The sequence below is a fragment of the Nomascus leucogenys genome, chromosome 15 (genome assembly GCF_006542625.1).
Source record: "Nomascus leucogenys isolate Asia chromosome 15, Asia_NLE_v1, whole genome shotgun sequence".
In the NCBI taxonomy this organism is placed as follows: domain Eukaryota; kingdom Metazoa; phylum Chordata; class Mammalia; order Primates; family Hylobatidae; genus Nomascus; species Nomascus leucogenys.
The window spans coordinates 106,515,076-106,541,940 of NC_044395.1; the positions used below are offsets into that span (position 1 = coordinate 106,515,076).

General features: G+C 43.3%; 1 protein-coding gene across 50 annotated transcripts in view; it reads left to right on the plus strand.

The window, feature by feature from the left end:
* Positions 1-26,865, plus strand: part of ATG13 (autophagy related 13) — a 59,798-nt gene that overhangs the window by 25,518 nt on the left and 7,415 nt on the right. For 16 of the 50 annotated variants that reach the window (XM_030829153.1, XM_030829155.1, XM_030829156.1 and 13 more), the window contains 11 exons: positions 4,490-4,571; positions 5,558-5,638; positions 6,094-6,213; positions 9,364-9,410; positions 10,413-10,553; positions 15,734-15,774; positions 16,603-16,699; positions 17,032-17,130; positions 18,900-18,993; positions 24,337-24,447; positions 24,865-25,001. In XM_030829153.1, the coding sequence (XP_030685013.1) occupies positions 4,503-4,571; positions 5,558-5,638; positions 6,094-6,213; positions 9,364-9,410; positions 10,413-10,553; positions 15,734-15,774; positions 16,603-16,699; positions 17,032-17,130; positions 18,900-18,993; positions 24,337-24,447; positions 24,865-25,001 (1,037 nt within the window). In that variant the 5' untranslated portion in view covers positions 4,490-4,502. Of the gene's footprint in view, positions 1-4,177; positions 4,250-4,489; positions 4,572-5,557; positions 5,639-6,093; positions 6,214-9,363; positions 9,411-10,412; positions 10,554-15,733; positions 15,914-16,602; positions 16,700-17,031; positions 17,131-18,899; positions 18,994-23,485; positions 23,585-24,336; positions 24,448-24,864; positions 25,002-26,865 lie in introns of all 50 variants that reach the window. The other 34 variants (XM_030829140.1, XM_030829137.1, XM_030829138.1 and 31 more) reach the window with 8 other exon arrangements.

Consider the following 26,865-nt stretch of genomic DNA (forward strand, 5'->3'; position numbering starts at 1 on the left):
CAAAGTATGCAGGGTAAAGTCATGGCACAGAGAGATGAAGAAGCTATATTCTTACACTGGTTTGGTTTCTCTGTGGGGGGGCCTTTAAACTGTTTGGTGTCAGCTCTTCTGCTGTACTTCAGGATCTGCTTATGCAATTTTTTTTTTTTTGGACAGGGTCTTGCTCTGTCGCCCATGTTGGAGTGTAGTGGCATGATCTTGGCTCACTGCAATCTCTGCCTCCCAGGCTCAAGCGATCCTCCTGTCTCAGCCTCCTGAGTAGCTGGGACTACCATGCCCAGCTAATTTTTATATATTTTTTTTCCTAGAGATAGGGTTTTCACCATGTTGCCCAGGCTGGTCTCAAACTCTTGGACTAGTGATTCTCCCACCTTGGCCCCCCAGAGTACTGGGATTGCAGGCCTAAGCCACAGTGCCCATGTACTTAAGCAATTCTTAAACCAAAGTCTTAGGATTCTAACATCAGGGAGCCTATCTATAGAACAGTAGGGATGCAAATGGTTACAAGGAAGTAGGTCAAAGTACAGCCTGATTAATGGTTAATTATATTTCTGTCCAGAATTCTTGTTAATCTTCTAAGAATGGCTTCATAGCCATTGTCTGTTAGTATATTCAGTCTCCTGTTAAAAAATAAAAAATAGGTTCCATCAGAATGGCAAGCCACCTCTGGGAGAAGACATTTGCAGTATGTATATCCAACGAAGTACTTGTATCCAGAATATATGTTTAAAACTCCAGTAAGGAAAAGAAAACCCAGTGGTAAAAATGGGCAAAAGGCTTAAACTAGCACTTCAGAAAAGAAGATATCTTAGCTAGAGCCTGTGTTTCCAGCTACTCGGAGGCCAAGGCAGGAAGATTGCCTAAGCCTGGATGATTGAGACCGCAGTGAGCTATGATCGTGCCACTGCACTCCAGCCTAAGCAACAGAGCAAGATTTTGTCTCACAAAATTAAAAAATACAACAATAAAATAGGATATCCAAATTGCTAATAAGCATATGAAAAGGTGCTAATAGGGGAAATTTCAGTCATCAGGGAAATGCAGATTAGATGAGATACTACCAGATACTACTGTCTTTACCAGAATGGCTAAAATTAAAGAATAAGTATTACCAAGTGGTATATAGATTTATAGCAACTGGAGCACTCAAACGCTGCTGGGACTGTGAACTGGGACAGATACTTTAAACCTTTCTGGCAGTGTCTATTTAAGCTAAACATACGTACGGTGTACTCAGTGACCTACCATTAACATTCCTGGCTTTGTCTCTGATAGTGAATGTTTACATCCACCAAAAGACACATATAAGAATATGATAGCTAAAAACAGGAAACAATTCAAATGTTTATCATCAGTAGAATTTTATTTATTTATTTATTTAAGATGGAGTCTTGCTCCATTGCCCAGGCTGGAGTACAGTGGCGCGATCTCTCTCACTGCACCCTCTGCCTCCTGGATTCAAGTAGTTCTCTGCCTCAGCCTCCTGAATAGCAGGGATTACAGGTGCCCACCATCACACCCAGCTAATTTTTTTATTTTTAGTAGAGACGGGGTTTCACCATCTTGGCCAGGCTGGTCTTGAATTCCTGACCACGTGAGCCACTGTGCCCGGCCTAGAATTTATTTTTAATATTGTGTTATATTCATGAGATAGGGTACTATGAAGCAATGAAAAAGAATAAGCTGCTGCTACATCCAACAATATAGATGAATTGTATTACAGACGTAATGTTGAATAAAAGCCACACACAAAAAAGTTAGTATTATTGATTATATCTGTAAGAAATTCAAAACAGCCCAAACTAATCTGTGGTGATAGAAATCAGTAATTATTTCCTTTTGGTGGATTTATAGACTGAGAGGGGTGTAATGGAGCCTTCTAGAATATTGGATATGTTCTATAACTTTATCTGGATTGTGGTTATATGGGTGAATACATATAAAAATATTTATTGACCTGTGCACCCAAGATTTGTGCATTTCAATGCATCTAAGTTGTACCTGAATTTTTTTTTTTTTTTTTGAGACAGAGTTTTACTCCTGTTGCCCAGGCTGGAGTGCAGTGAAGCAGCCATGGCTCACTGCCCATGGTTCACTGCAGCCTTGACCTCCAGGGCTCAGGCCATTCTCCCACCTCATCCTCCCGAGTAGCTAGGACTACAGGCATGTGCCACCATGCCTGGCTAATTTTTTTGTATTTTGAGTAGAGACGGGTTGTGCCATGTTGTCCAGGCTGGTCTCCAACTCCTGGTCTAAAGTCATCCACCTGCCTCATCCCTCCCAAACTGTTGGGATTACAGGTGTGCACCACTGTGCCCGACCAAAAAAAAATTTAATGTGTACCCACTATTTCCTCTTTTAGCTGTCCTTTTGTTTATTCTTTTCCTTAAAATCTTTTCCCAGTCTGGCTTCCCTGCTTTTGTTAATGAAACTCTAGCCTCTCAGTTATCCACGTTTAAAACTCTGCCACTCCTTTATCCTGTTTCTTAAGTCAGTCATTAAATCTTATCAGCTCTTCCTTGTTGTTTTATTTTTGTGGGTTTTTTTTTTTTTTTGAGATGGAATCTCACTCTGCCACCCAGGCTGGAGTGCAGTGGCGCAATCTCAGCCCACTGCAACCTCTGCCTCCTGGGTTCAAGCGATTCTCTTGCCTCAGCCTCCCAGGTAGCTGGTATTACAGGCGTGTGCCACCACGCCCGGCTAATTTTTGCATTTTTAGTAGAGACGGGTTTCACCATGTTGGCCAGGCTGGTCTCAAACTCCTAACCTCAGGTGATCCACCCACCTCAGCCTCCCAAAGTGCTGGGATTACAGGCGTGAGCCACCATGCCTGGCCTTCAGCTTTTCCTTTAAAATATCGCCCAATCATGCCTATGCTAGATCATGCCTTGATCACAATCCTTAATTATTGCCAAGGACCTAACTGATTTCCCCACTTTTCATACTCAGAAGTGTTCTGCATTATGCCCGTCTTTCTAAAGCACCATTCAGGATGTTGTTACCACTCCGATTGTGTCACTTCCTCTCGTCAAAAGCCTTGGGTGAGCCCCCCTGTCTTGCACACTAGGTGCAGATCTGGCTTCTAGACGCTGATTGTATTCAAGATGCTCATGGTCTGGCCCCAACCAGCTGTATTACTTCCTGTGAACAAAAGTTATCTGTAAAGGAATTTGGAGGAAAGAGACTTTATCCCAGTGAACAGTTTGTAAACTGGCAGAACAAAGGGAGGGTGCAGGTTTTATAGTGCCTAGGTTCAGAGTCAGGTCTGTTTATGCCAAGGAAGGATTGAAACTTCCCTAGTTCTGGTTGGTCAGCATAGCCGAGTTCTGATTGGTTGATACAGCTGACCCCTGATTGGTTAGTTTCCAGGCCCAAAACCAGAAGTCTCTCAGAAATTTGTTTCAAACGGCTGATTGAGGGAGTTCAGCGGGTGGGGGGTTGGTGGTTCTTGCCCGATTTAGCTTGGGATCAACAGCTCCAACACGTTCGGCTTGATTGTAAAAAGGGAGGTCTTGTACTACTTTTATACATGTTTTTGAGAACAAAGAGTACATGACTACTTGGTCCCCCAGCTATGGCCATCTTGTTCTGTTTTAAACATGATACCCCTCAGCTGTGGGAGTCTATTTTATCTGCTGGCCCAGGACGTCCATTAACATTTTCCATCTATACTCAATCCTTTGGAAAACTGGAGAAAACTGGAGTACTTAATATTTCTAAACTTAATTTGCTCTCTATTGTTTATACCTCTTTGTTCATGCTCTCTTTCTCTAAATGCATCCTTTCTATCAAATCATTTCAACCTAGAAGGGCTTTTTTTTTTTTTTTTTTTTTAATGAGACCGGGTCTCACCATGTTGATCTTGCCCAAGCTGGTCCAAATTTCCTTGGCTCAAGCAGTCCTCCTGCCTTGGCCTCCCAATGTGTTGGGATTACAGGCATGATCCATAGCGGCCAGCCAGGGAGGGCGTTTATGATGTGTTCCATGAAATCTATGAATCCTCATGAAATTATATGCAAACATTCCTATATGTATGTATTTTTCTGGAGAAAGGGCTTTTGTCAATAGATTCTCAAAAGCCTATAACTCCCCAAAGTTAAACTGATTTAGTGGCCTTTGAAGGAATATAAATTAACTAATGTGTGTTCAGCAAAGTTTATGTCTCATTAAAATTTAGTCCTAAATCTGCTGGATGATGAAATAATTTTGAATGGATGATTATATTTAAAGCTCAAAGTTTCAGAATCAGGTAAAATTGTTCTCATTCATTTTTTAGGTTCCTAGATGTAGCTCTGTGTGGAATCTGTTTTCCTCAAGAGATAGTATCTCAGTATTTTTCACTTTGGTATCTTTAGTTAAAGGAAATTTTTTTCCTCCCACTCCCACATGCTTATTCCTAGGCTAGTAGACAATACCATCTCTGTATGCTTTGATATTTCAATGCCTTTTTAAAGATATTAGTCATTTTTTTTCACTTTTATTTTTTTAGATTCCTATAGGCAATGGAAACTGATCTCAATTCCCAGGACAGAAAGGACCTGGACAAGTTTATTAAATTTTTTGCCCTCAAGGTAATATGTTCATTCTCTTGAGCCTAGAACTGTTAGAAATAACTTCCGTGCTTCTCCCTTTTGCGAACAACTCTCTTTGGAAAGTAGAATAACAGCTTGCAGCTTGCCCATTTTAAGGGATACTTCTGTCTGTTGTCAACCAAACTGTGAGGTATGGGGGCGGTATTGGGGGTGTAGCTAAAATGTAGCTTCCAATTTTCCACAGCTACTTGTTAAAAAAAAAAAGTTTTTTTTTTTTTTTGCAAGCCTGTTTGCAGAAATGTCAAACTGTTATGCCAGGTTATTGGCACAGTATGTTCCCTTTGGGTGGGAACAAAGACCGTCAGCTGGAATGGGCAGCATTTTGGACATCTTTCCTTAAGTTTCAACTAATCCTGAAATGTTCAACTTTTATATATTCTTCCCTTCCTGGTAAATGAGGGATTAAAATTGAATTTTGAATGCCATATTTTCCTAAATCTAAAAGTCATTTCTACCTATGTCACTCCTCTCAACCATTGCCATGCTAGAACAATCCGTGTAGTTGATTTTAGTTGTAAAATTATGTGGAAGACTTTTGCCATATGGGCCAAATGATATGAATAATTGTGGAATTTTTGTTTTAAATCTACCATGGTGTTACATGTTTGTGGCAGGGAATATTTAAAACCACAGTTGGACACGTTTTTTTGTGAACATCATAGCCACCATGCTCAGCTTTCCTTCCGCCATATGAGAATATTACAGTTTCCAAGCCTCAACCTGTACTTCCTTTCATTGGTTGACACTATACCCTCAGGAATGTTTATAAAGTTATTTTTTATATGTAGTGTTTTTTCTATCTGTTCTCAAAAATTAAAATTGTACTGTTTCCCAAAGTATACTTATGATTAATTGGCATCTTTTAAACTCTGTATTGGGAGGATTTTAACCCTGATCAGGAGCCAGATTAGTTTAAGACTTTTCATCATTTCAAGATTTCTTTTGTGTGTGTGTTTTTTTTTTAGACTGTCCAAGTGATTGTCCAGGCTCGGCTTGGTGAAAAGATTTGCACTCGTTCATCATCTTCTCCAACGGGTTCAGATTGGGTAAAATTCTGTTATTTACTAAGGTGTATACTGTAGTGTTTGTCACAAGGAATGTGTAAAGTTCTCAAGTGCAATAATAAGTAATACCATTTATAGTATTATAAATAACACTAAAATATCTAATTCCATTTGATCCACTTACTTGAAAAGGTTGTTCTTATTGTATGTTAATCCTGAGTGTATTTGGTTCTTAACTTTCTGCTGTGATATATGAAAAGCTTAGTCCTTGGAAGACAAAAATTGTATCTTAGCTAATTTTTGTAATGATAATTACCTTTTTCAACTTGAGATTTTGGGCTTTGATGCAGGATTATCCCTTATGGGGAAGGGAGAAGTGAATGAATTGTCTTCCTTAATCAGCCACAGCAATACTTGCATTACCCAGCATACACTTAATTTCTTTTTCCATAATGTTCCTGTGAGTGTTTCATGCAAAAGTCCCTTTTGTTTTCCAGTTCAACTTAGCAATCAAAGACATCCCAGAGGTTACACATGAAGCAAAGAAGGCACTGGCAGGGCAGCTGCCTGCGGTCGGGAGGTCCATGTGTGTGGAGATTTCACTTAAGACTTCTGAGGTAAGGGTATGGCCAGGTTGGTGTCTTCATTTAGCACTCAAGGCTCCTCACACTCTGAGTCCAGTTCATTTCTCAGTCTTATACCTGCCCCTTTCCTCTCCAACATTCTTATCATTCTCTGAGGGGGTCATGGTTTTTTTTGTTCGTTTTTTTTGTTTTGTTTTGTTTTGTTTTTTTGAGACTGAGTCTCGATCTGTCGCCCAGGCTGGAGTGCAGTGGAGTGATCTCGGCTCACTGCAACCTCTGCCTGCCAGGTTGAAGTGATTCTCCTGCCCCAGCCTCCTGAGTAGCTGGGATTACAGGTACATGCCACCATGCCTGGCTAATTTTTGTATTTTTAGTAGAGACAAGGTTTCACCATGTTAAGTCAAGCTGATCTTGAATTCCTGACCTTGTGATCCACCCGCATTGGCCTCCCAAAGTGCTGGGATTACAAAGGTGAGCCACCGCGCCCACCCTGTTTTTTGTATTTATTTTATTTTATTTTTTGAGACAGAGTTTCACTCTTGTTGCCCAGGCTGGAGTGCAGTGGCATGATCTTGACTCACTCCAGCCTCCGCTTCCTGGATTCAAGCGATTCTCCTGCTTTAGCCTCCCAAGTGGCTTGGATTACAGGCGCCTGCCACCATGCCCGGCTAGTTTTTGTATTTTTAGTAGAGACAGGGTTTTGCCATTTTGTCCAGACTGGTCTTGAACTCCTGACCTCAGGTAATCCGCCCACTTTCGGCCTCCTAAAGTGCTGGGATTACAGGCGTGAGCTATTGCGCCTGACCTGTTTTGTTTTTTGAGACAGGGTCTTGCTCAGTTACCCAGGCTGGAGTGCAGTGGCACAATCATGGCTCATTGCAGCCTCGACCTCCTAGGCTCAAACAATCCTCCCACCTCAGCCTCCTGAATAGCTGAGACTATAGGCATGCACCACCATGCCCAGCTAGTTTTTGTATTTTTTGTAGAGATGGGGTTTCACCATGTTGCCCAGGCTGGTCTCAAACTCCTGAGCTCAAGCTATCCGCCTGCCTCAGCCTCTCAGAGTGCTGGGATTACAGGGGTCATGGTTTTTGAACTTATTATTCCAACCACTTGGTATAGACTCTTTACCCTCTTGTTCACATGACATACTTCTGCTCATCCTTCAAGACTCACGTGCTCTAGAAACTTTCCCCCTTTTAATGGGAGATATAACTGCAGTCTTTACTTAGACTTCCTATGCTGCTTTGTTTATATTTGTTTCTAGAGTGTGACTTGCTGGGTGGTGGTGGTTGTTGCTTTTAGGTGTTTTTTGTTTGTTTGTTTTGTTTTTTGTTTTGTTTTGTTCTTTGAGACAGAGTCGCCTAGGTTGGAGTGCAGTGGCACGATCTCAGCTCACTGCAACCTCCGCCTCCCAGGTTCAAGCGATTCTCATGCCTCAGCCTCCAGAGTAGCTGGGATTACAGGTGCATGCCACCATGCCTGGCTATTTTTTGTATTTTTTGTAGAGACGGGGTTTCACCATGTTGGCCAGGCTGGTCTCGAACTCCTGACTTCAGGTGATCTACTTGCGTGGGCCTCCCAAAGTGCTAAGATTACAGGCATGAGCCACCATGCCCAGCCTGCTATTGTTTTGAGACTGGGTCTCACTCTGTCACCCAGACTGGAGTGCAGTGGCGCAGTCATGGCTCACTGCAGCCTCAAATTCCTAGGTTCAAGGGATCCTCCCACCTCAGCCATGCACCACCACACATGGCTGTTTAAAAAAAAAAAAAAATTTTGTAGAGACAGGGTCTCCCTGTACTGCCCAGGCTGGAGTGCAGTTCTGCTTATAGCTTACTGCAGCTTCAAACTCCTGGCCTCAACTGATCCTCCTGCCTCGCACTCCAAAAGTGCCGGGATTATAGGAGTGAGCCACTTTGCCCAGCCTGTATTGTGCGTTTTTAAAAATGTTTTTGCTTGCCTTATTTCACATTAGGATTGATGCAGATACTGTTTCAATGTATTTTCACTAATAGATTATAAGGCTGTATGGTATAATGAAAGGTAAATAGAATTTGGAGCTACACAGAGCCAAGTTCAATCCCAGCTGAGTGACTTTAGCCAAATTACTTAACCCCACCCCCACTAGCACTTTTTTTTTCCTGCTCTGTTGCCCAGGCTGGAGGGCAGTGGCACGATCTTGGCTCACTGCAACCTTCCCCTCCTGGGTTCAAGCGATTCTCTTGCCTCAGCCTGGTTCAAGTGATTCTCCTGCCTCAGCCTCCCAAGTAGCTGGGACTACAGGCACCCGCTACCACGCCCAGCTAATTTTTGTATTTTTAGTACAAATCCCAAAGTGCTGGGATTACAGGCGTGAGCCACCATGCCTGGCCCAGCAATTGTAATTCTGAAAATTTTCCCAAAGAAATTAATTGAGTTTGTGGGAGAAGTTTTAGCCTCAAGGTTGTTTATCACAATATTTGCAGTAATGAAAATTAGAAACAACCTTTATGTTCACACTGAGATGAAGATACCAAAAAAAAAAGAATAAAGAAACAACCTTGGCTGGGCGTGGTGGCTCACGCCTGTAATCCCAGCACTTTGGGAGGCCGAGGCAGGCAGATCACGAGGTCAGGAGATCCAGACCATCCTGGCTAACACGGTGAAACCCCGTCTCTACTAAAAATACAAAAAATTAGCTGGCTGTGATGGCAGGCGCCTGTAGTCCCAGCTATTTGGGAGGCTGAGGTAGGAGAATGGCGTGAACCCGGGAGGCGGAGCTTGCAGTGAGCCCAGATTGCGCCACTGCACTCCAGCCTGGGTGACAGAGTGAGACTCTGTCTTTAAAAAAAAAAAAAAAAAAGAAAGAAAAGAAACAACCTTTATGTTCAAGAATTGGAGGACTGGTTGGATAAAATGATAGTCATATGGTGGAATACTGTGGAACCATTTTAAATGATTTAGAATTTTTAATTATAAGGAAAATTCCATGACATATTTATTAAGAAAAAGCAAGTCATCAAAATAGCATATAGACTGATTGCCCTTTTATTTAGAGAAGAGGCTTGTTCGATTATAAGTTGATAACCATTTTTTTCTTTTTGCTTATCTATACCTTCTAATATTTTCATAGTGACTGTAATGCTTTGAAATTAAAAATTTTTTAAACAAACAAATATTTTAAATTTGTCCTTTCTACAGGGAGATTCCATGGAGCTGGAAATATGGTGTCTTGAAATGAATGAAAAGTAAGTGCTGCGTCTTAGGGTCCTTGGTTGTGGTTGCTGAGGATTAAGTAGATGACATCATGTGAAAAGCAGGGCTTTGTTTTCAGAGTCAGGGAGGGCATTCTGACCACTTAACAAAGCCAATAGGTCTTTGCTACAATTTGCTTCATCCTTGGCTTCCAGCCTAGACACAGAGATGACCTTCAGAGGGAACATCAGTCCAGAGAGACTCAGATACTACAGGGAAAGGAGCAGCAGAGAAAGCTGAAAAGGCTTTGTTGTTTTCCCAGAGTACAGCTAGTTCTCTGATTCAATCCCTTGCGAGCTCTTGTAATATGACTACTCTGTTTTGTCTGTTTTCTGTGTGGCAGCCATCCAAAAAGATTTCCCTTCCCTGCTCCTTTTTACAGACTATGGGTCATGGATTGGAAATGCATGTTATTTCCTTTCCTCATTTTCTTCTTTCAAGGCAGATTAGCTTACCTCCTGCCTGAAGCTTCAGTTTTCAACAAGAGTATATAGGAAAATTGAGGAAATATCAACACATCAAGAGAAAAATCTTAGTGATAAGTATATGTGATGGACATTAATTTTCTTTATTGAATAAATGCAGTTGCCAGGTTATGGCTGAAAATTTTAGAGCCAAGCTGACTTTTCTGCAGACTTCTGTTAGATTATCGAGATAGACAGCTCATAGGATAGTATGTGCTTGCACCTTCAGTGTATATAATTGCAGTATTTATTTATTTATATGTTTTCAGATGTGCTGCTTTATTTCTAAAAAAAAAAAAAAATTAATAACCACCTTGAAGCTAGAAAAAAATATATTGGGTGCCTTTTGGTGCTCATTTGCCTGTGTCTAGTACATGAGAAAGTAAAACATTGGCTTACCTCAATAATCTGTTGATAAAGGTGTAGTTAGAGTTCTCTGGTTAGTTCAGAACATGTCTTAATAATAGATTTGGTCTTGTATAGCTCCAGTGCTAAATAGAAGTATGCTGACCGTATCTTTGTGCCTGGCAGGTGTGATAAAGAAATCAAAGTTTCCTACACGGTGTACAACAGACTGTCATTGCTGCTGAAGTCTCTTCTTGCTATAACTAGGGTGACACCAGCCTATAGGCTGTCCAGAAAACAAGGGCATGAATATGTCATATTATACAGGTAAACAGCATAGATGGTCATCTTGATTCACTCATCAACCTCCTCACTTTGCACATTGTCTGGCATTTAGATGTTCTGTGATGATGTATCGGACAGTTGGTTGGTTTGTTGGATTATTGATGCTGTCGCTTTCATGTGATCACTATCCAGCCTGCCTTATGAACCTCACCCTTCCAAAGCCACCAGGTTTATTATCATTTTCTGTATGCACAATCATGATTCCTGTGGAATGGATGTTGAGGTCCTAGTGATAAACATCTTAGAGCTAGGGAAGGAAGTCAAGAGTTTTATTTATTTATTTATTTAGAGATGGAGTCTCGCTCCATCGCCCAGGCTAGAGTGCAGTGGCGCGATCTTGGCCCATTGCAGCCTCTGCCTCCCGGGTTCAAGTGATTCTCCTGCCTTAGCCTCCCGAGTAGATGGGACCACAGGCACCCGCCACCACGCCCAGCTAATTTTTGTATTTTTAGTACAGACAGGGTTTCACCGTATTGGCCAGGCTGGTCTCGAACTCCTGACCTTGTGATCCGCCTGCCTCAGCCTCCCAAAGTGCTGGGACTACAGGTGTGAGCCACGGTGCCCGGCCTGGAAGTCAAGACTTTAAAAAACAGTCTATACTGGGAAGATTCCACAGTTTTCTGTATTCCAGGGTTAAATTAAAACTTTGTCTAACAAACTGTTAACTCAGTTTATGTTTTTAATTAGTTGTCTGTGGATATAAAGAACTGGTCAACAGAGTATTTTCCTTGGAGCATTTCACCTCAGCACATTTATTGAGTGCCTTTTTAGTGCAAGCATTGTGCCAGGAGAACTGAAGAACTGTACAGAGGCCCAGCATTAGAGGTGGTTTAATGTAGTGAGGGAAACAATTTGATACATGTATAATTATTTTTAAAAAGCAGGATTTGAAAACTGCAAACCAGAATCAGGAAAAAAAGGTACTAGAGAATATAGAAAGATAAAATTTGTTCTGGTTGGTAAATAGTTTAGGTCTTATGGAGGAAGTAGCATTCAAGCTGGCCTATTAGGGAAAGAGAATTTGGGCTGGTAGAAGTGAGGGAGAATAATTATTCCAGATGGAGAGTTCAGCAGCTAGCAAGGCACAGAAGTGGAGGGCAGAGTAAGAGCTCTGCTCAGATTGTCAGATGAACCAGAATGGTGGAGTAGAGGGTATGTGGCAAAGTGTGAGAGAAGAGCTTGGAATGCTGGGGTCCCAAATCTACCAAAGATGCCTTTTGTATTTAGTGATAAGCCATTGGTTTAAGCCTTTGCCTTACACGTATAGAGCTGATTTTTAGACGAATAGTATAGCAAGATAGAGGGACCAAAGGAGGAGAGGCTTATCTAGTTCTGTTGAAATAATCTGGTACCTGAGAATAGTTGTCATTTCCTTTAACTTTCTTAGCAATATCCTAGCAAGCCTAACCATGTCTATTTTTCTAGGTCTTTAATAAATTTTTGCTGTCTGCTCTCTAGTCTTCTGGTTTCAAATTGTTTTATTTGAAAATTGCTCAACTTTTATTGAGATATATTAGAAAGATATGCTACTAAAATCATTGGCTTAGTTACCTAGGACTGCTAGTTCTTTCCATACCAGTGTTTAAAGTGTTCCTTTATCATGTATCTCTGGAGTAATCATTATTGCTCACAGGGGCCAGACGCACGCCTGTAATCCCAGCACTTTGAGAGGCTGAGGCGGTTGGTCACTTGAGTATAGGAGTTCGAGACAAGCCTGACCAACATAGCGAAACACTGTCTCTACTAAAAATACAAAAAATTAGCTGGGCAGGGTGGCACGCTCCTGTAATCCCAGCTACTCGGGAGGCTGAGGCACGAGAATCAGTTGAACCCAGGAGGCGGAGGTTGCAGGGAACCAAGATCACACCACTGCACTCCAGCCTGGGTGACAGGGCAATACCGTATCTCAGGAAAACCCAAACAAGCTAGTACTGCTCACAGGATGTTGATCATTTAGGAGTGTTTTTGGATACAAATAACTGTAGCTTAGATCTAGAGAGGTGGATGATCTCAGAGGTAGACTTGGCTTTTCCACCTGCTTTTTATACTGTCGTTAGAAGGTTAACAGCCTGATACCATTAAAGAATAGTCTTGACCAGGTGTAGTGGCTCACGCCTATAGTCCCAGCACTTTGGGAGGCCAAGGCAGGAGGATCACCTGAGGTCAGGAGTTCGAGACCAGCCTGGGCAACATAGTGATATCTTGTCTCTACTAAAAATTTAAAAAATTAGCCAGGTGTGGTGGTTCGCATCTGTAGTCTCAGCTACTCAGGAGGCCGAGGGAGGATTGCTTGGGTCCAGAAGGTCAAGGCTTCAGTGAGCCATGATCACACCACTGCACTCCAGCCTGGGTGACAGAGCGAGACTCTGTCTCAAAAAAATACACATAACCAATAAAAAGTTTAGCAAATTTTAAGCACTGTATCAGTATTTACATGAATAGTGAACTGCCTGAGTCTCAGCTTTTTGTTAAAGGCCTTAAAGGGTATTTACGCCGGGCGTGGTGGCTCACGCTTGTAATCCCAGCACTTTGGGAGGCCGAGGCTGGCGGATCACGAGGTCAGGAGATCGAGACCACGGGTGAAACCCTGTCTCTACTAAAAATACAAAAAATTAGCCGGGCATGGTGGCGGGCGCCTGTAGCCCCAGCTACTCGGAGAGGCTGAGGCAGGAGAATGGCGTGAACCCGGGAGGCAGAGCTTGCAGTGAGCCGAGATTGCGCCACTGCACTCCAGCCTGGGCAACAGAGCAAGACTCCGTCTCAAAAAAAAAAAAAAAAAAAAAAAAAAAGGTATTTACTTAGCAAGATCTCTTTTACCAACACTTTATTAACATTGTTCCTATATTACTTTATGGCAGGAGTCACTAAACTATGGTCAGCCGACCATCTGCTTGTTTTTATAAAAGTTTTTTTAGGACACAGCCATCCCCTTTGTTTACATATTGTCTGTGGCTACTTTTGCAATACAACAGAAAGCTGAGTATTTGTTATAGCCTATATGGCCCACAATCTTAAAATATTTACCATTTGGTCCTTTACAGAAAGGTTTGTGATCCCTGCTTTTTAGTATCTTTTGTCTGTCGTATCTGTAGTACTTTTGTGCTTTGTATTTCAGATATTTATATACACTTCATTCTTTTTTTTTTTTTTTTTTTTTTGAGATGGAGTCTTGCTCTGTCACCCAGGCTGGAGTGCAGTGGCACGATTTTGGCTCACTGCAACCTCCGCCTCCTTGGTTCAAGTGATTCTCATGCCTCAGCCTTCCAAGTAGCTGGGATTATAGGCATGCACCACCACACCTGGCTCATTTTTGTATTTTTATTAGAGATGGGGTTTCACCATGCTGGCCAGGCTGGTCTTGAACTCCTGACCTCAAGTGATCCGCCCACCTCGGCCTCCCAGAGTGCTGGGATTACAGGCGTGAGCCACTGTGTCCGGCTACATTTCTTTTCTTTCATACAAGACTAGTCTGTAAGACCTAGGATTCAGATTTATCGTTATTTCATTCCGAACATCTAACCATGAAGCTTCTTCATACATTGTTGGAGCTTAGTATTTATTGAATAAACCCATGTATGTGTTGAATTTTAACAATATTACTTGAAAAATATGAAAATAGATTTTAGGTATTTTGAATTCAAACTTTTTGCTAATATAGACTGGCCTGTCCAGGGAGAATCATAGGAAGGTTCCACTATGTTTATGTTTTTATTTATTTATTTTTTTTTTCAGAATAGTCTTACCTAGTTAATTATTCCATGGTGGAAAAGATTTTCTGCTTTATTAAGCCACCTACTTAGAGATTTCTTCATGGCCAGGCACAGTTGACTCACACCTGTAATCCCAGCACTTTGGGAGGCTGAGGTGGGAGGATTGCTTGAGCTCCAGAGTTTAAGACCAGCCTGGGTCACATGGCAAGACCTCATCACTACTATTTAAAAAATTTTATATAGATAGATAGATAGATAGATAGATAGATAGATAGATAGATAGATGTAAAAGAGAGCTTCCCACAACTAAAGACCACTTATCAAACTCTAGTACATTCTGGTCAGGTATGGTGGCTCATGCCTGTGATCCCAGCACTTTGGGAGGCTGAGACGGGCGGATCACAAGATCAGGAGATCAAAACCATCCTGGCTAACACAGTGAAACCCCGTCTCTACTAAAAATACAAAAAATTAGCCGGGCGTGGTGCCGGGCACCTGTAGTCCAGCTGCTCAGGAGGCTGAGGCAGGAGAATGGCATGAACCTGGGAGGCGGAGCTTGCAGTGAGCCGAGATCGTGCCACTGCACTCCAGCCAGGGCGACAGAGTGAGACTCAGTCTCAAAAAGCAAAACAAACAAAAAAATCAGTAGCTGGGCGTGGTGGCATGCGTCTGTAATCCCAACTACTTGGGAGGCTGAGGCAGGAGAATCGCTTGAACCCAGGAGGCTGGAGGTTACAGTGAGCCGAGATGATGCCACTGCACTCCAGCCTGGGTGACAGAGCAAGACTCCGTCTCAAAAAAAACAAAAAAAAAAAACAGTGCCTTCTAGTAGCAATCTTAGACCTGTTGGCCACTTTTATTTATATATTCTTTATTTCTCAGTAGGTATAATTTTAAAATATGTTTTAGTAGCAGAGAGAAGAAACTTAAATAGCAGTTTCCACTTAATTATTTTCCTCATTTCTTTTTTTGAGACAATGTCTCATCCTTTTGCCCAGGCTGGAATGCAGTGGTGCAATCTTGGCTCAGTGCAGCGTCGACTTCCTGGGCTTAAGTGATCCTCCCATCTCAGCCTCCCAGTTATCTGGTGCTACAGGCATGCACCATCACACCCGGCAAAATTATTTTTTGTCGATGCAGGGTCTTGCTATGTTGCCCAGACTGGTCTTGAACTCCTGGCCTCAAGTGATCCTCCCAAAGTGCTGGGATCACAGGCATGAGCCACTGTGCCTGGCCTTATTTTCCTTATTTTTTAACCAACCCACTCTGTGTACATCTCCATGCCTGTAGCTTAATTGAAGTAGTAGGAATTACTAATGCTCCATCAGGAGAGGTATTTGAGCAGATGATTAAGGAAGGCTTTGTTTTATTTTGTTTCTAGGTGTTTTGGCTATAGAGGCCCTTAGGCGTAAAGAATCAGGTAACATTTCTTATTTTTTTTCTTCCATACAGGATATATTTTGGAGAAGTTCAGCTGAGTGGCTTAGGAGAAGGTATGTATCAAGGTTGAAAAACATTCGTAGTGTTCAGAGCTCCCCTAACTTCAGAGATGAGCTTCGTTTCTACTTGTTATAATATGTAGATTGTCATCTTAATATGCATAATACAAGTAAAGAAAAGATGAGAATGCAGGTAGGTGGTCCAGGTTACCCCTGATCTGCCAGGTTAACCAAATAATTTTTCACAAAGTTCCAGGAACTCAGTCTTCTTTCTTACTCTTTATAAAACTGTATATTTTCCTAATTTTCTACAATGAGGATGTTAAATGTTTCTGATGAACACCAAGAATTTTGAGAAATTGGAAATGAAACCAAGGAAATCAGGAAAGCTTTGTTGAAAGTGTTACTTGCAAGGCCTTGGCTGTTTACTTAGCCGTGGAGTGGCAGCTTGGGTGGAAGGCAGTTACTTCTTAAACTGAAGTGTTTGTGTGACATTCTAGTGCTCCTTCACTGTCTTTTTTAGCATGTGATGTATCCTTTGCAGGGCTGGTTAGTAGAACTTTCTCAGGCCTTAAGACTAACAGTTATTTTATCTCTTTGAAGGTAGCTTTATCTATAAATAGAGTGCTATTTCCCCTGCCAATATTGGCTCAATATAGAATACATTGAGAGGGAAGAAACCTATATATACACACACATACACGCACATACACACACACACACACACACACACACACACACAAAATTAAGGCTGCTGCACTTAACGTGCTAAGTGGATAATGCCAGAGATTACACAATAGGCCAAATAATTCAGGGAAAGACGGTCTGGGGGCAGTGTCAGTATTCTCTGCAAAAAAGCTAATAATGTGTCTCTTCTCCTAGGCTTCCAGACAGTTCGTGTTGGGACAGTGGGCACCCCTGTGGGCACTATCACTCTTTCTTGTGCTTACAGAATTAACTTGGCATTCATGTCTACCAGGTGAGGAAGAGCCCTGGAATCCAAAAGAACCCTTCCAAAGATGTTAAAGCTTTTTTTCTCCTAAACTTCAAGACTAAACCTGCAATTCAGCTTTGCTGAAAGCAGTACCTTCAGAAGAATAAAGAGAGAGCACAGTTGCCAGATTGGAGAATTTGAGTGTCCCAGAGCCAATTTGTCCAGAACGTAGGATTGGTGGTTTATATTTAGGGATTGTGATAGTTAAAGCTCTGGTAGTGCCTGCCAACAGATGTAAGGTGAGGGGCCCTCTGAGGACTTTGTGGGGGCTGGAAAGGCATTCTAACAAATACTGGAATCTGCTTATTGTATTACAGGCAATTTGAGAGGACCCCGCCTATCATGGGGATTATTATTGATCACTTTGTGGACCGTCCCTATCCCAGCTCCTCTCCCATGCACCCCTGCAGTTACAGGTGAGGAATGTGAAAAGGTGCTCTCCCAAACTGCAACTGGGCAGAAGCATCCGTCCTGCACAAGTGCATAGAACACTTTTCTCAGCACTCACTCTCCAGTGGGCAGGGGGCCACTGATGGAGACCCCACATGGAGAGAAATCAAATGGGCCAGTTTTCCTTCTTTCTGCTCCCTCTTAGGTACACCAAGACTTAGAATATACAGATGTCTCAGAAAATTCTTGGGATATTTTGGATCTTGATGTTAGTGATAAGACTTTTTTTGGTGAAACCCCATCTCTACTGAAAATAAAAAAATTAGCTGGACATGCCAGCACGTGCCTATAATCCCAGCTATTCAGGAGGCTGAGGCAGGAGAATTGCTTGAACCTGGGAGGCAGAGGTTGCAGTGAGCCGAGATTGCGCCACTGCACTCCAGCCTGGGCTACAGAGTGACTCCGTCTCAAACAAACAAAAAAAAAGACTTTTCTCAGTTACAAGTTACTTAGAGCCTTAGAAGAGTGGCAATAATTTGTGGAATATTCTTGACAAATTAATTGGTTTTCAGGTTATCATCTGGCACATTAGTTTCTTATCAGAATAAAATGTCTCCAGGTCTAGAACTCAGAAAACAGGGGTTAGAATAGATGTATATCAGGAAGGATAGTACCTTTATGTGATTGACTTGTGAAATTGAATAGGCTTGTCTTTAGGGTTTAGATACTTGTTTCACGGAGTCTCTACTACTGATAATTCTTTGAAAACCCAGATGTGAGCTCCATTACTGGCCTGGCTTAAGAAAATGCTCTCTCAGACCAGGCATGGTGGCTAACATCTATAATCCCGGCACTTTGGGAAGCTGAGATCTGTGGATTGCTCAAGCCCAGGAGTTGGAGATCAGCCCAGGCAACGTGGTGAAACACGGTTTCTACCATTTTTTTTTTTTTTGGGGGGGCGGCACGGATTTTCACTCTTGTTGTCCAGGCTGGAGTGCAGTGGCGTGATCTTGGCTCACCGCAACCTTCACCTCCCAGGTTCAAACAATTCTCCTGCCTGAGCCTCCTGAGTAACTGGGGTTACAGGCATGCACACCACGCCCGGCTAATTTTTGTACTTTTAGTAGAGACGGGGTTTCTCCATGTTGATCAGGCTGGTCTCGAGCTCCTGACCTCAGATGATCCGCCTGCCTCGGCCTCCCAAAATGCTGGAATTACAGGTGTGAATGAGTCTACCAATTTAGAAAAAAAGAAAAGAAAGTCCTCTCTCAATAGGTCAGGTAAGATGTTTGGGTTTAAAAAACAAAACAGGCTGGACGCAGTGGCTCACACCTGTAATCCTAGCACTTTGGGAGGCTGAGGCAGGAGGATTGCTTGAGCTTAGGAATTCAAGACCAGCCTGGGCAACAGAGGGAGACCCCAGTCTCTACAAAAAATTAAGTTAGCTGAGCATGGTGGTACGTTCCTGTAGTCCCAGCTACTCGAGGCTGAAGCAGGAGGATTGCTTGAGCCTGGCAAGGCTGCAGTGAGACATGCCACAGCACTCTAGCCTGGGTGACAGAGTAAGACCTTGTCTCAAAAATGAAAAAACAAGAACAAAACATTGTCAAACCTCTGAATGCCACTCTCTGGAATGTTTGAAATTATTGAGGACTCCACATGCCTTTCTTGCCAGTATGAACTGTGTGAAATAGTTCTCAGCACAGGTCCCATCTCTATCTAATCACCTTTTATAGCCTTTCTGAAATTGACTGCCACTACCATAAAATTCATTATTTCTTTCTTTTCACTTTAGAACTGCTGGTGAGGACACTGGGGTAATATACCCATCTGTAGAAGACTCTCAAGAAGTGTGTACCACCTCTTTTTCCACCTCCCCACCATCCCAGGTAGGGGGAAGCAGGTTCTGGGGTGGTGGTAGTTATTTGGTATATATATGGGCTTTATGAAATGGTGTCCAAATTTAGCTACAATCCCTTTTGGTAGTGGTGGTGATTGTTTCGAAGGGGTTACTTTGAGGGGTAAGAGAGAGCCTTCTTGTCCAGAAGATAGTATTTCTAGTCTGTAATTATTCATAACCTTCAGGATTACATTTAGCCCTTACCTTCCTGGTGACATCTTAAAATTCCCTAGAACATCAGTTACAGAATTCCAAATGCATTCTGATACCAGAGATTTTGTCTAACTTACACTTGTTAACTTCATAGCTACTTCTCTATTGAGTGGTAAATTTCATTTCTAATAATGGAAGAAGCCCCAAAGAGCCAAAAATTATTTAGCATAAAATGACAGGGAGAAACCAGTAGTACAGCTTTTCTTTATAGTTGACACAGATTTCTGCTTGTGTGTATTCCTTATCTAGACATTTTTAACCATTAACTTTTCCACTTCAGTCTTCAGTGGCAAACCCAGTTTCATAAAACACAGTCTCCAAACACTGTTGTCAGCTTCCCCAGAGAAAGCACCCCTGTGGTCTTGTTGTGTAATGTGTGTGGCGCCAAGGCTGCTTTGGCTAAACAGTCATTTTTGCAGCTGGCTGAATTGCCGGGCACATTTCTTGCCTTCCACCGCAAGTCACACATCCTCAGCTTCCTTGCCTCCAGATTCCTCTTCTGCCTGCATTAAGTATTGCTCTCCTCTTTGACTTTCACATTAGCTGGTTTCTTCTAGACCTACCTCAGTTTTACTTGCCTTTAAATAAGCCCAGATTCTCCTGTTTCAACTTCTTATTTGGAGGACCAGACAAATTCATTAGCTGTCCATGTGTTTTTATTTACTGTTGTTGTTGGTTTTTTTTTTTTCCATTTTTCTTTTTCCCTTTTTTTTTTTTTAAATTGAGACAGAGTCTCGCTCTGTCGCCCGGGCTGGAATGCAGTGGCACGATTTCAGCTCACTGCAACCTCCGCCTCCCGGGTTCACGCCATTCTCCTGCCTCAGCCTCCCGAGTAGCTGGGACTACAGGCGCCCGCCACCACGCCTGGCTAATTTTTTGTATTTTTAGTAGAGATGGGGTTTCACCATGTTAGCCAGGATGGTCTCGATCTCCTGACCTCATGATCCGCCCACCTTGGCCTCCCAAAGTGCTGGGATTATGGTGTGAGCCACTGTGCCCGGCCTTTTTTTTTTTTTTTTTTTTTTATTTGAAACAGGGTCTCACTCTGTTACTCAGGCTGGAGTGCAGTGCTGCAGTCTTGGGTCACCGCAGCCTAGACCTCCCAGGGTCAGGTGATCCTCCTACCTAAACCTCCGGAGTATCTGGGACTACAGGCATATGCCACCATGCTCAGCTAATTTTTTGAATTTTCTGTAGAGATGGAGTTTTGCCATGTTGCCCAGGCTGGTCTTGAACTTCTGGACTCAAGTGATCTGTCTGCCTTGGCCTCCCAAAGTGTTGGGATTACAGGCTTGAGCCCCCACACCCAGCCCTTCTGTGTGTTTTGTTTTGTTTTGTTTTGTTTTGTTTTGTTTTGTTTTGAAACAGGGTCTGGCTCTGTCGCCAAGGCTGGAGTGCAGTAGCGCAATCTTGGCTCACTGCAGCCTCCGCCTCCCAGGCTCAAACCATCCTCCCACCTCAGTCTCCCAAGTACTGTTTTTGTAATTCCAAAAATTAAAAAATTTTTTCCATCCTTGGTTGTTGGAGGAGATATTGGATTAAAGTCATAGTTCTGCTGGGCGCAGTGGCTCACGCCTGTAATCCCAGCACTTTGGGAGGCCAAGGCAGGCAAATCCTGAGGTCAGGAGTTTGAGACCAGCCTGGCCAACATGGTGAAACCCCCCTCTTTACTAAAAAATACAAAAAATTAGCTGGGCCTAGCGATGGGTGCCTGTAATCCCAGCTACTCGGGAGGCCGAGGCAGGAGAATTGCTTGAACCCCGGAGGCAGAGGTTGCAGTGAGCCAAGATTTCTCCACTGCACTCTAGCCCGGGCAACAGAGTGAGACTCCGTCTCAAAAAAAAAAAAAAAGGCATAGTTCTGCAGGGCTCAGTGGCTCATGCCTGTAGTCCCAGCCCTTCGGGAGGCCAAGGAGGGAGGATCACCTGAGCCCAAGAGTTCAAGACCAGCCTGGGCAACATGGTGAAACCCTGTCTCTACCAAAAATAAAAAAATTAGCAGGTGTGGTGGTACAAACCTGTAGTTGCAGCTACTTGGAAGGCTGATCTGGGAGGATCACCTGAGCCTGGGAGGTTGAAGTTGTAGTGAGCTGAGATCGCACCACTGCACTCCAGCCTGGGTGACAGAGCGAGATCCTGTCTGAAAAAAAATAAAATCTGTTTCAAAAGCAGGAGTTAATGTCTGTGATTGATGTTGTAAAATCCATGGATCACTATTGTTTCTATTGTCCTAGTTTGTTTTGGGTGAAAGAGATTCTTGTTCTAAAGTTGCCAAACAGTTTAGTTTGGGGGTTTGAGAATTGTCATTCCCCTGCTCTCATGAACATATGTAGGCATGAATGTCAGCAGTGATCTGGTCAGGGGAGCGTCTTGTATGCTTACTGACACAGAGTAGCATTGACAAACAAAACAGACAAAGACCTACTTTCTTCCTAGGGCACATTAATGGAAGCAGGGTTTTTTGTTGTTGTTGTTTTTAGGTAATTAAGTTGCAGATATGTCGAATATTTTTCTTTTTATTTTTGTAAGCTCATCCCAGCTGTTCTAAAAGATATGTCAAATTTAAATTTCAGTAAGCAGTTCTGTTTTACAAGTAATAGATTCATAAATAATAAAGTTGTAACTTGCGAGATACGAGGGTTGGTGAGACTGGGCCTTAACCAAAACAGGTTGTCTGTTTCCCTGATACAATGGAAAGTTGAATCTAAAAGTAAATGGAAGTTTAGTAGTTTCTGCACCTGGTGTTTGCATCAAAGTTTGTATGCCTGTGTGACTAGAGGTTATCTTTTTAATGGTAACTGTCCCTTATTGTGTCTTATCGCAGTTTAAAACTAGATCACACCAAATTCTTATCAACAGTCTGCACTCCATAAGTGAGCCCTGTCATTACTCCCTGGGGACCTCTGATCAAGGCTGGTACAATTTGGTACAAAAATACTCAATTTGGAACCTAATTTCTCTTGGCAGTAGAGAGACAGTCATTTGCTATCATTTCTCCTCATTCCTGTTAATATTATTCCTGTTAATAATGTACTTTTCTTAGTGACTTGCATAATTACTCAATTCAGCAACTTCCATTGGAGCTTTTGCTGGAGTCCAGTAAATACATGTTAATGTGATGTTGTTGGTTTTGGCAACAGTATAAGGATCATTGTGCCATTTGGGCACAGAGTTGAGTCTAGAAATGAACCTACTGTGTGGCCTAAGGTCCTGCCTCTAGTTCTAAGCATTAATTAGCTAATCGGTCAGGTTTAAAACTGGAACAGGCCGGGCGCGGTGGCTCACACCTGTAATCCCAGCACTTTGGGAGGCCGAGGGGGGCGGATCACGAGGTCAGGAGATCAAGACCATCCTGGCTAACACGGTGAAACTCTGTCTCTACTAAAAATACAAAAAAAGTAGCGAGGCGTGGTGGCAGGCACCTGTAGTCTCAGCCACTCAGGAGGCTGAGGCAGGAGAATGGTGTGAACCCGGGAGGTGGACGTTGCAGTGAGCCAAGATTACACCGCTGCACTCCAGCCTGGGCTACAGAGCAAGACTCCGTCTCAAAAAAAAAAAAAATGGAACAGTAAGACCCAAAATAATCATCATGACCATAGTCATTATGCCCTTAAGTAGCTTTGAAATCATAAGAGTTTTCAACGTGCCCCCAGCGTTTTACTTCATCAGGTTCACCTACGCCATCAGGGACTGTAAGAACGCATACACACACCCCTGCACACCCACTTGTCTTCCCTGGAATGAAGTAGGAAGTGTGCATCTGAGCTTCTTGAAGTTCCAGCCACCCCTTCAGCTGTTTGAAACTGTCCTGCAGATTCTGGGTTTCCTGAAAAAGGCTTTCAGTTGAACATTACAAGCCCCACATCCTTATTCATCTTCAGCACACCTTGCGTCTGCAGTCAGACCCTTCTGTTGGACGCTGCTGTCTGACTTCGTGTCTTTTTTGAGTAGAGACAGACTAATGGTTGACTCAAGTTTCTCTGTTTTGCCAAGTTGTAGCCAGCTCACCTCAGCTTTGTTTTCTAGCTGCTCATCAGGGAGACAGGCGTACATGGAGTGCCCTGAAATAAACATCACTCTAGGAACCTTCCAAGTTGTCCCTTTAGAAAGACAGCCCCATGCCCTTGCCCTGCTTCACTCCTGACTCCAGTGTCTGTTCCGGCCTCTTTTGCTACTGCCCCTTGCAGTTTCTTCACTTCTTTCTCAAGTCCCTTTTCTTTTTTTTTTTTTTTTTTTGTTTCTCCTGTCTCTGTGTGTGTCTGTGCACAGTGTGTGTTTACTGTCACAAAGGCACATTTTCAGACCCCTACTCCTGTGGTGACGGACACCCTGAGGGTCCCCATGGCAGGACTGGCCTTTTCCCATCAAGTGAGTCCATAATGGGAAGAAGGGGATATAATCAGATGGCATCCTTTTATTTAAAAATTGTAAATAAATTACAAGGTATGGTTATTTAAATGTCCCAAGTGTTCTGTGGGATTATTTTGAGGCTTGGTAATAGATTTTAATAGGACACAGCCACAGCCCAGCAGCCCAAAATAGGGAATTTTCATCTGCCCCTCCTCCTACCATTGATGTGAAAAATACATGGAGTTATTTACATCAGATTTTTAAATAAACAACTCACAACTGGTATTCTGTCATTTTTCAATATAAATAGCAACATTCCCATACCCAGGGGTGATGGAGGGTGTGTGATTAGAGAAGAGGACTTTCTGTGTCAAAGGGGCCTCAGGACAAAGGAGAGAATAGAATGACTTTGGAGAACCTGATGACTTTGGCTACCAGTTCTGCCCAGGCTTGTGCTCCACACATCTGCTGGGCTTAGCACTGAAACAGTTAGCTCAGCCCCTGGGAAAACGGGGAGGAAGGAACTTATTTGAGGCCTTTGGGAAGCTGCACAGCTTGGAATCCCAATCCCAGTACAAACAAGTCTGTGTTTTCTTCTCTAATAACAGCCTCGTCTGTCCCTAACCCTTATCACGTCAGGCCCCCTGCACTGTGGGCATGTGGGCGGGAGCCATTCCTTATCTCTCTACTGAGCCCTGTTGTTTGTCACGCTCTGGGATTGCCTATTTTTTCCTTGCCTTTCCTCTTCTCTTTGTTTTTCTCTTGCTTAGCTCTCAAGCTCTCGCCTTTCCTATCAGCCTGCTGCCCTGGGCGTTGGATCAGCTGACCTGGCTTATCCAGTAGTGTTTGCTGCTGGCTTAAATGCTACACACCCTCACCAGGTATCTTTAAAGATGGGGAGGACCATGGGTTTCCAGTGCTGCCTCCCCTGCCCGGAGGCAATTGAGGGCTCTCTCAAGGCAGAGGGATATGTTCTAAGTGCTATATTCTGAAGCAAAGCTCTTTCGTAACTTCAGAGACCAAAAGTGACTCTGAGAGGAAGGAGCCTCTTAGACTTCAGAAAGGAAAGAAGACTTTACCAGTATTTTTCTCCCTTACCTTTTTCCTCTGTAGTCATTACCATGCATTTCTTCCATTAACTGAGTTTCAGAGAGGATAAAGATCCAGGGATTGCTGCCCACTTGGTGGCAGCGTTGATGACGGAGAAGTCAAAAGCAGATACCATCATGCTAGAATGTGAGGTTCCCCTCCTGCCTGGCATGCCATGATTTACTGTCTCTTTCCATTTTTCCCCAAAGCTGATGGTTCCCGGGAAGGAAGGTGGGGTACCTCTTGCTCCCAACCAGCCTGTCCATGGTACCCAGGCTGACCAGGAGAGACTGGCAACCTGCACCCCTTCTGACGGAACCCACTGTGCTGCCACACCCTCCAGTAGGTGAGTTCAAATTTTGGCTCTGTCTCTGGTAAGGCTGGCCAGGGGCCTGGGCTCCCTGACATACGTGCTTATTTAGTATCAGTAAAGAGTAACTTTCAGCATTGGCTGGGACGTGGCATTTGAGCCCAAAGCATGAACTCCTAGCTGGGAGTGGTGGCTCACACCTATAATCCCAGCACTATGGGAGGCCGAGGTGGGAAGATTGCTTGAGGCCAGGATTTTGAGATTAGCCTGGCCAATATAGTGAGACTCTGTCTCTCAAAAAAATGTATTTTTCCTTTTTTTTTTTTTTGAGACAGAGTCTTACTCTGTTGCCTAGGCTGAAGTGCAGTGTTGCAATCATGGCTCATTGCAACCTCCACCTCCTGAGTTCAAGCGATTTTCCTGCCTCAGCTTCCTGAGTAGTTGGGATTACGGGCACGTGCCACCACACCTGGCTAATTTTTGTATTTTTAGTACAGATGGGGTCTCGTCATATTACCTAGGCTGGTCTCGAACTGCTGGCTTCCAGTGATCCTCCCTCCTTGACTTCCCAAAGTGTGGGGATTACAGGCGTGAGCCACCACGCACAGCCTCAAAAATATTTTTTTAAAAAAGAAAGAGAAAAAGAAAGTGTGGACTCCTTGAAGTTCCCTGGTAAGAATCTGATATATCTGCTGGGATGTCAGGAAGCTGGCCTGGAACTTCAGTACCAACAGGAAACAGCAGGAGCTGGGTTCTTGTCACCCTTATCCAGTAAAGGGGTTGTCAGATGTTTTTCTCTTACCCCAAGATTTATATCCTTGGAGTCAGTCCTTAGTGTTTCCCAAGGACCAGAACAGGGTGTTGACCATAGCCCTGAAGTCTGGGCCACAGTATGTCTGTGTTGTAGTTGGGATTGATCTTTTTCTGCTGTGTCAGAGCCTCATGGAGAGCCCTTGGAACAACTGTTTTCCTCATTTAAAAAAATGTAAATCTTTGTCTTTTCTGATTACCGAAGTGATACATTCTATAAAACTCAAATCCTAAAGACATTAGATAGGAAGTGAACGTTCTCATATTTCCACCCTGCAGAAGTCACCACTGTTACCTGCTTATTTAAAGATGAGAAACCTTCAGAAGGCTTCAGTGATTGGCCTGAGCTCAGTTAGCTCACAGGGCACGAGGGCGAGCAGATTCTCTGACTTCAGAGCCCCACCCCTTCTTTCCACGATGCTTTCACTCTCCCTGGGGAGCCATGGGCTGTTTTGACCTGCCCTACCCTCCCTTGATTTTGAAGGCCCCAGAGATAATGAGATTACTTTGCCCCGTCACATTCTAAATGAACTTTCTCCTGATAGAAATTCCTGATTTTTTTTTTTTTCCATTCCCACGGTAAAGTGGGAAGGAAGTCATTTAGGAAGGTTTTTTTGTGTGTGTGTGTGCCATCCATCAGGAAAAGTAATTTGTGTCATTCCTGGCTTCTCAAACTTCCATCCTCTCCCTTTTCTCCCTCTGTTAGATGATTAAAGGCATTTTACACTCTTGTTTTCTGAGCCTTGACTCTTGGGACATGTCCAGGAGTAGCTAAAGACAGAGGCCCCTGTGTGGGAATTCTTAAATGGAGGTCATAAGAGCTCAAAAGCCTTTGCACAGTACAGGTCCTCCCTGCTGGCTGGAGTCCAGGGGCCACTTGACTGCACAATCCTCCTGCCCACCTTGAACCCCTGTTTTTGGCCAGAGGGCTTCTCCTAACCCTTGCTGCTTGCAGGGCTGTGACTGCTGGTTTGGCAGCTACAGCCATGGGCCCCCACTGCTGCTGCTTAGGGCCCCCTGTGCAGGACTCAGCTTCAGTCTGAAAGGCTGGGGAAGGAGGGAGTGGGAACAGCCAAATTAAATGTGTCAT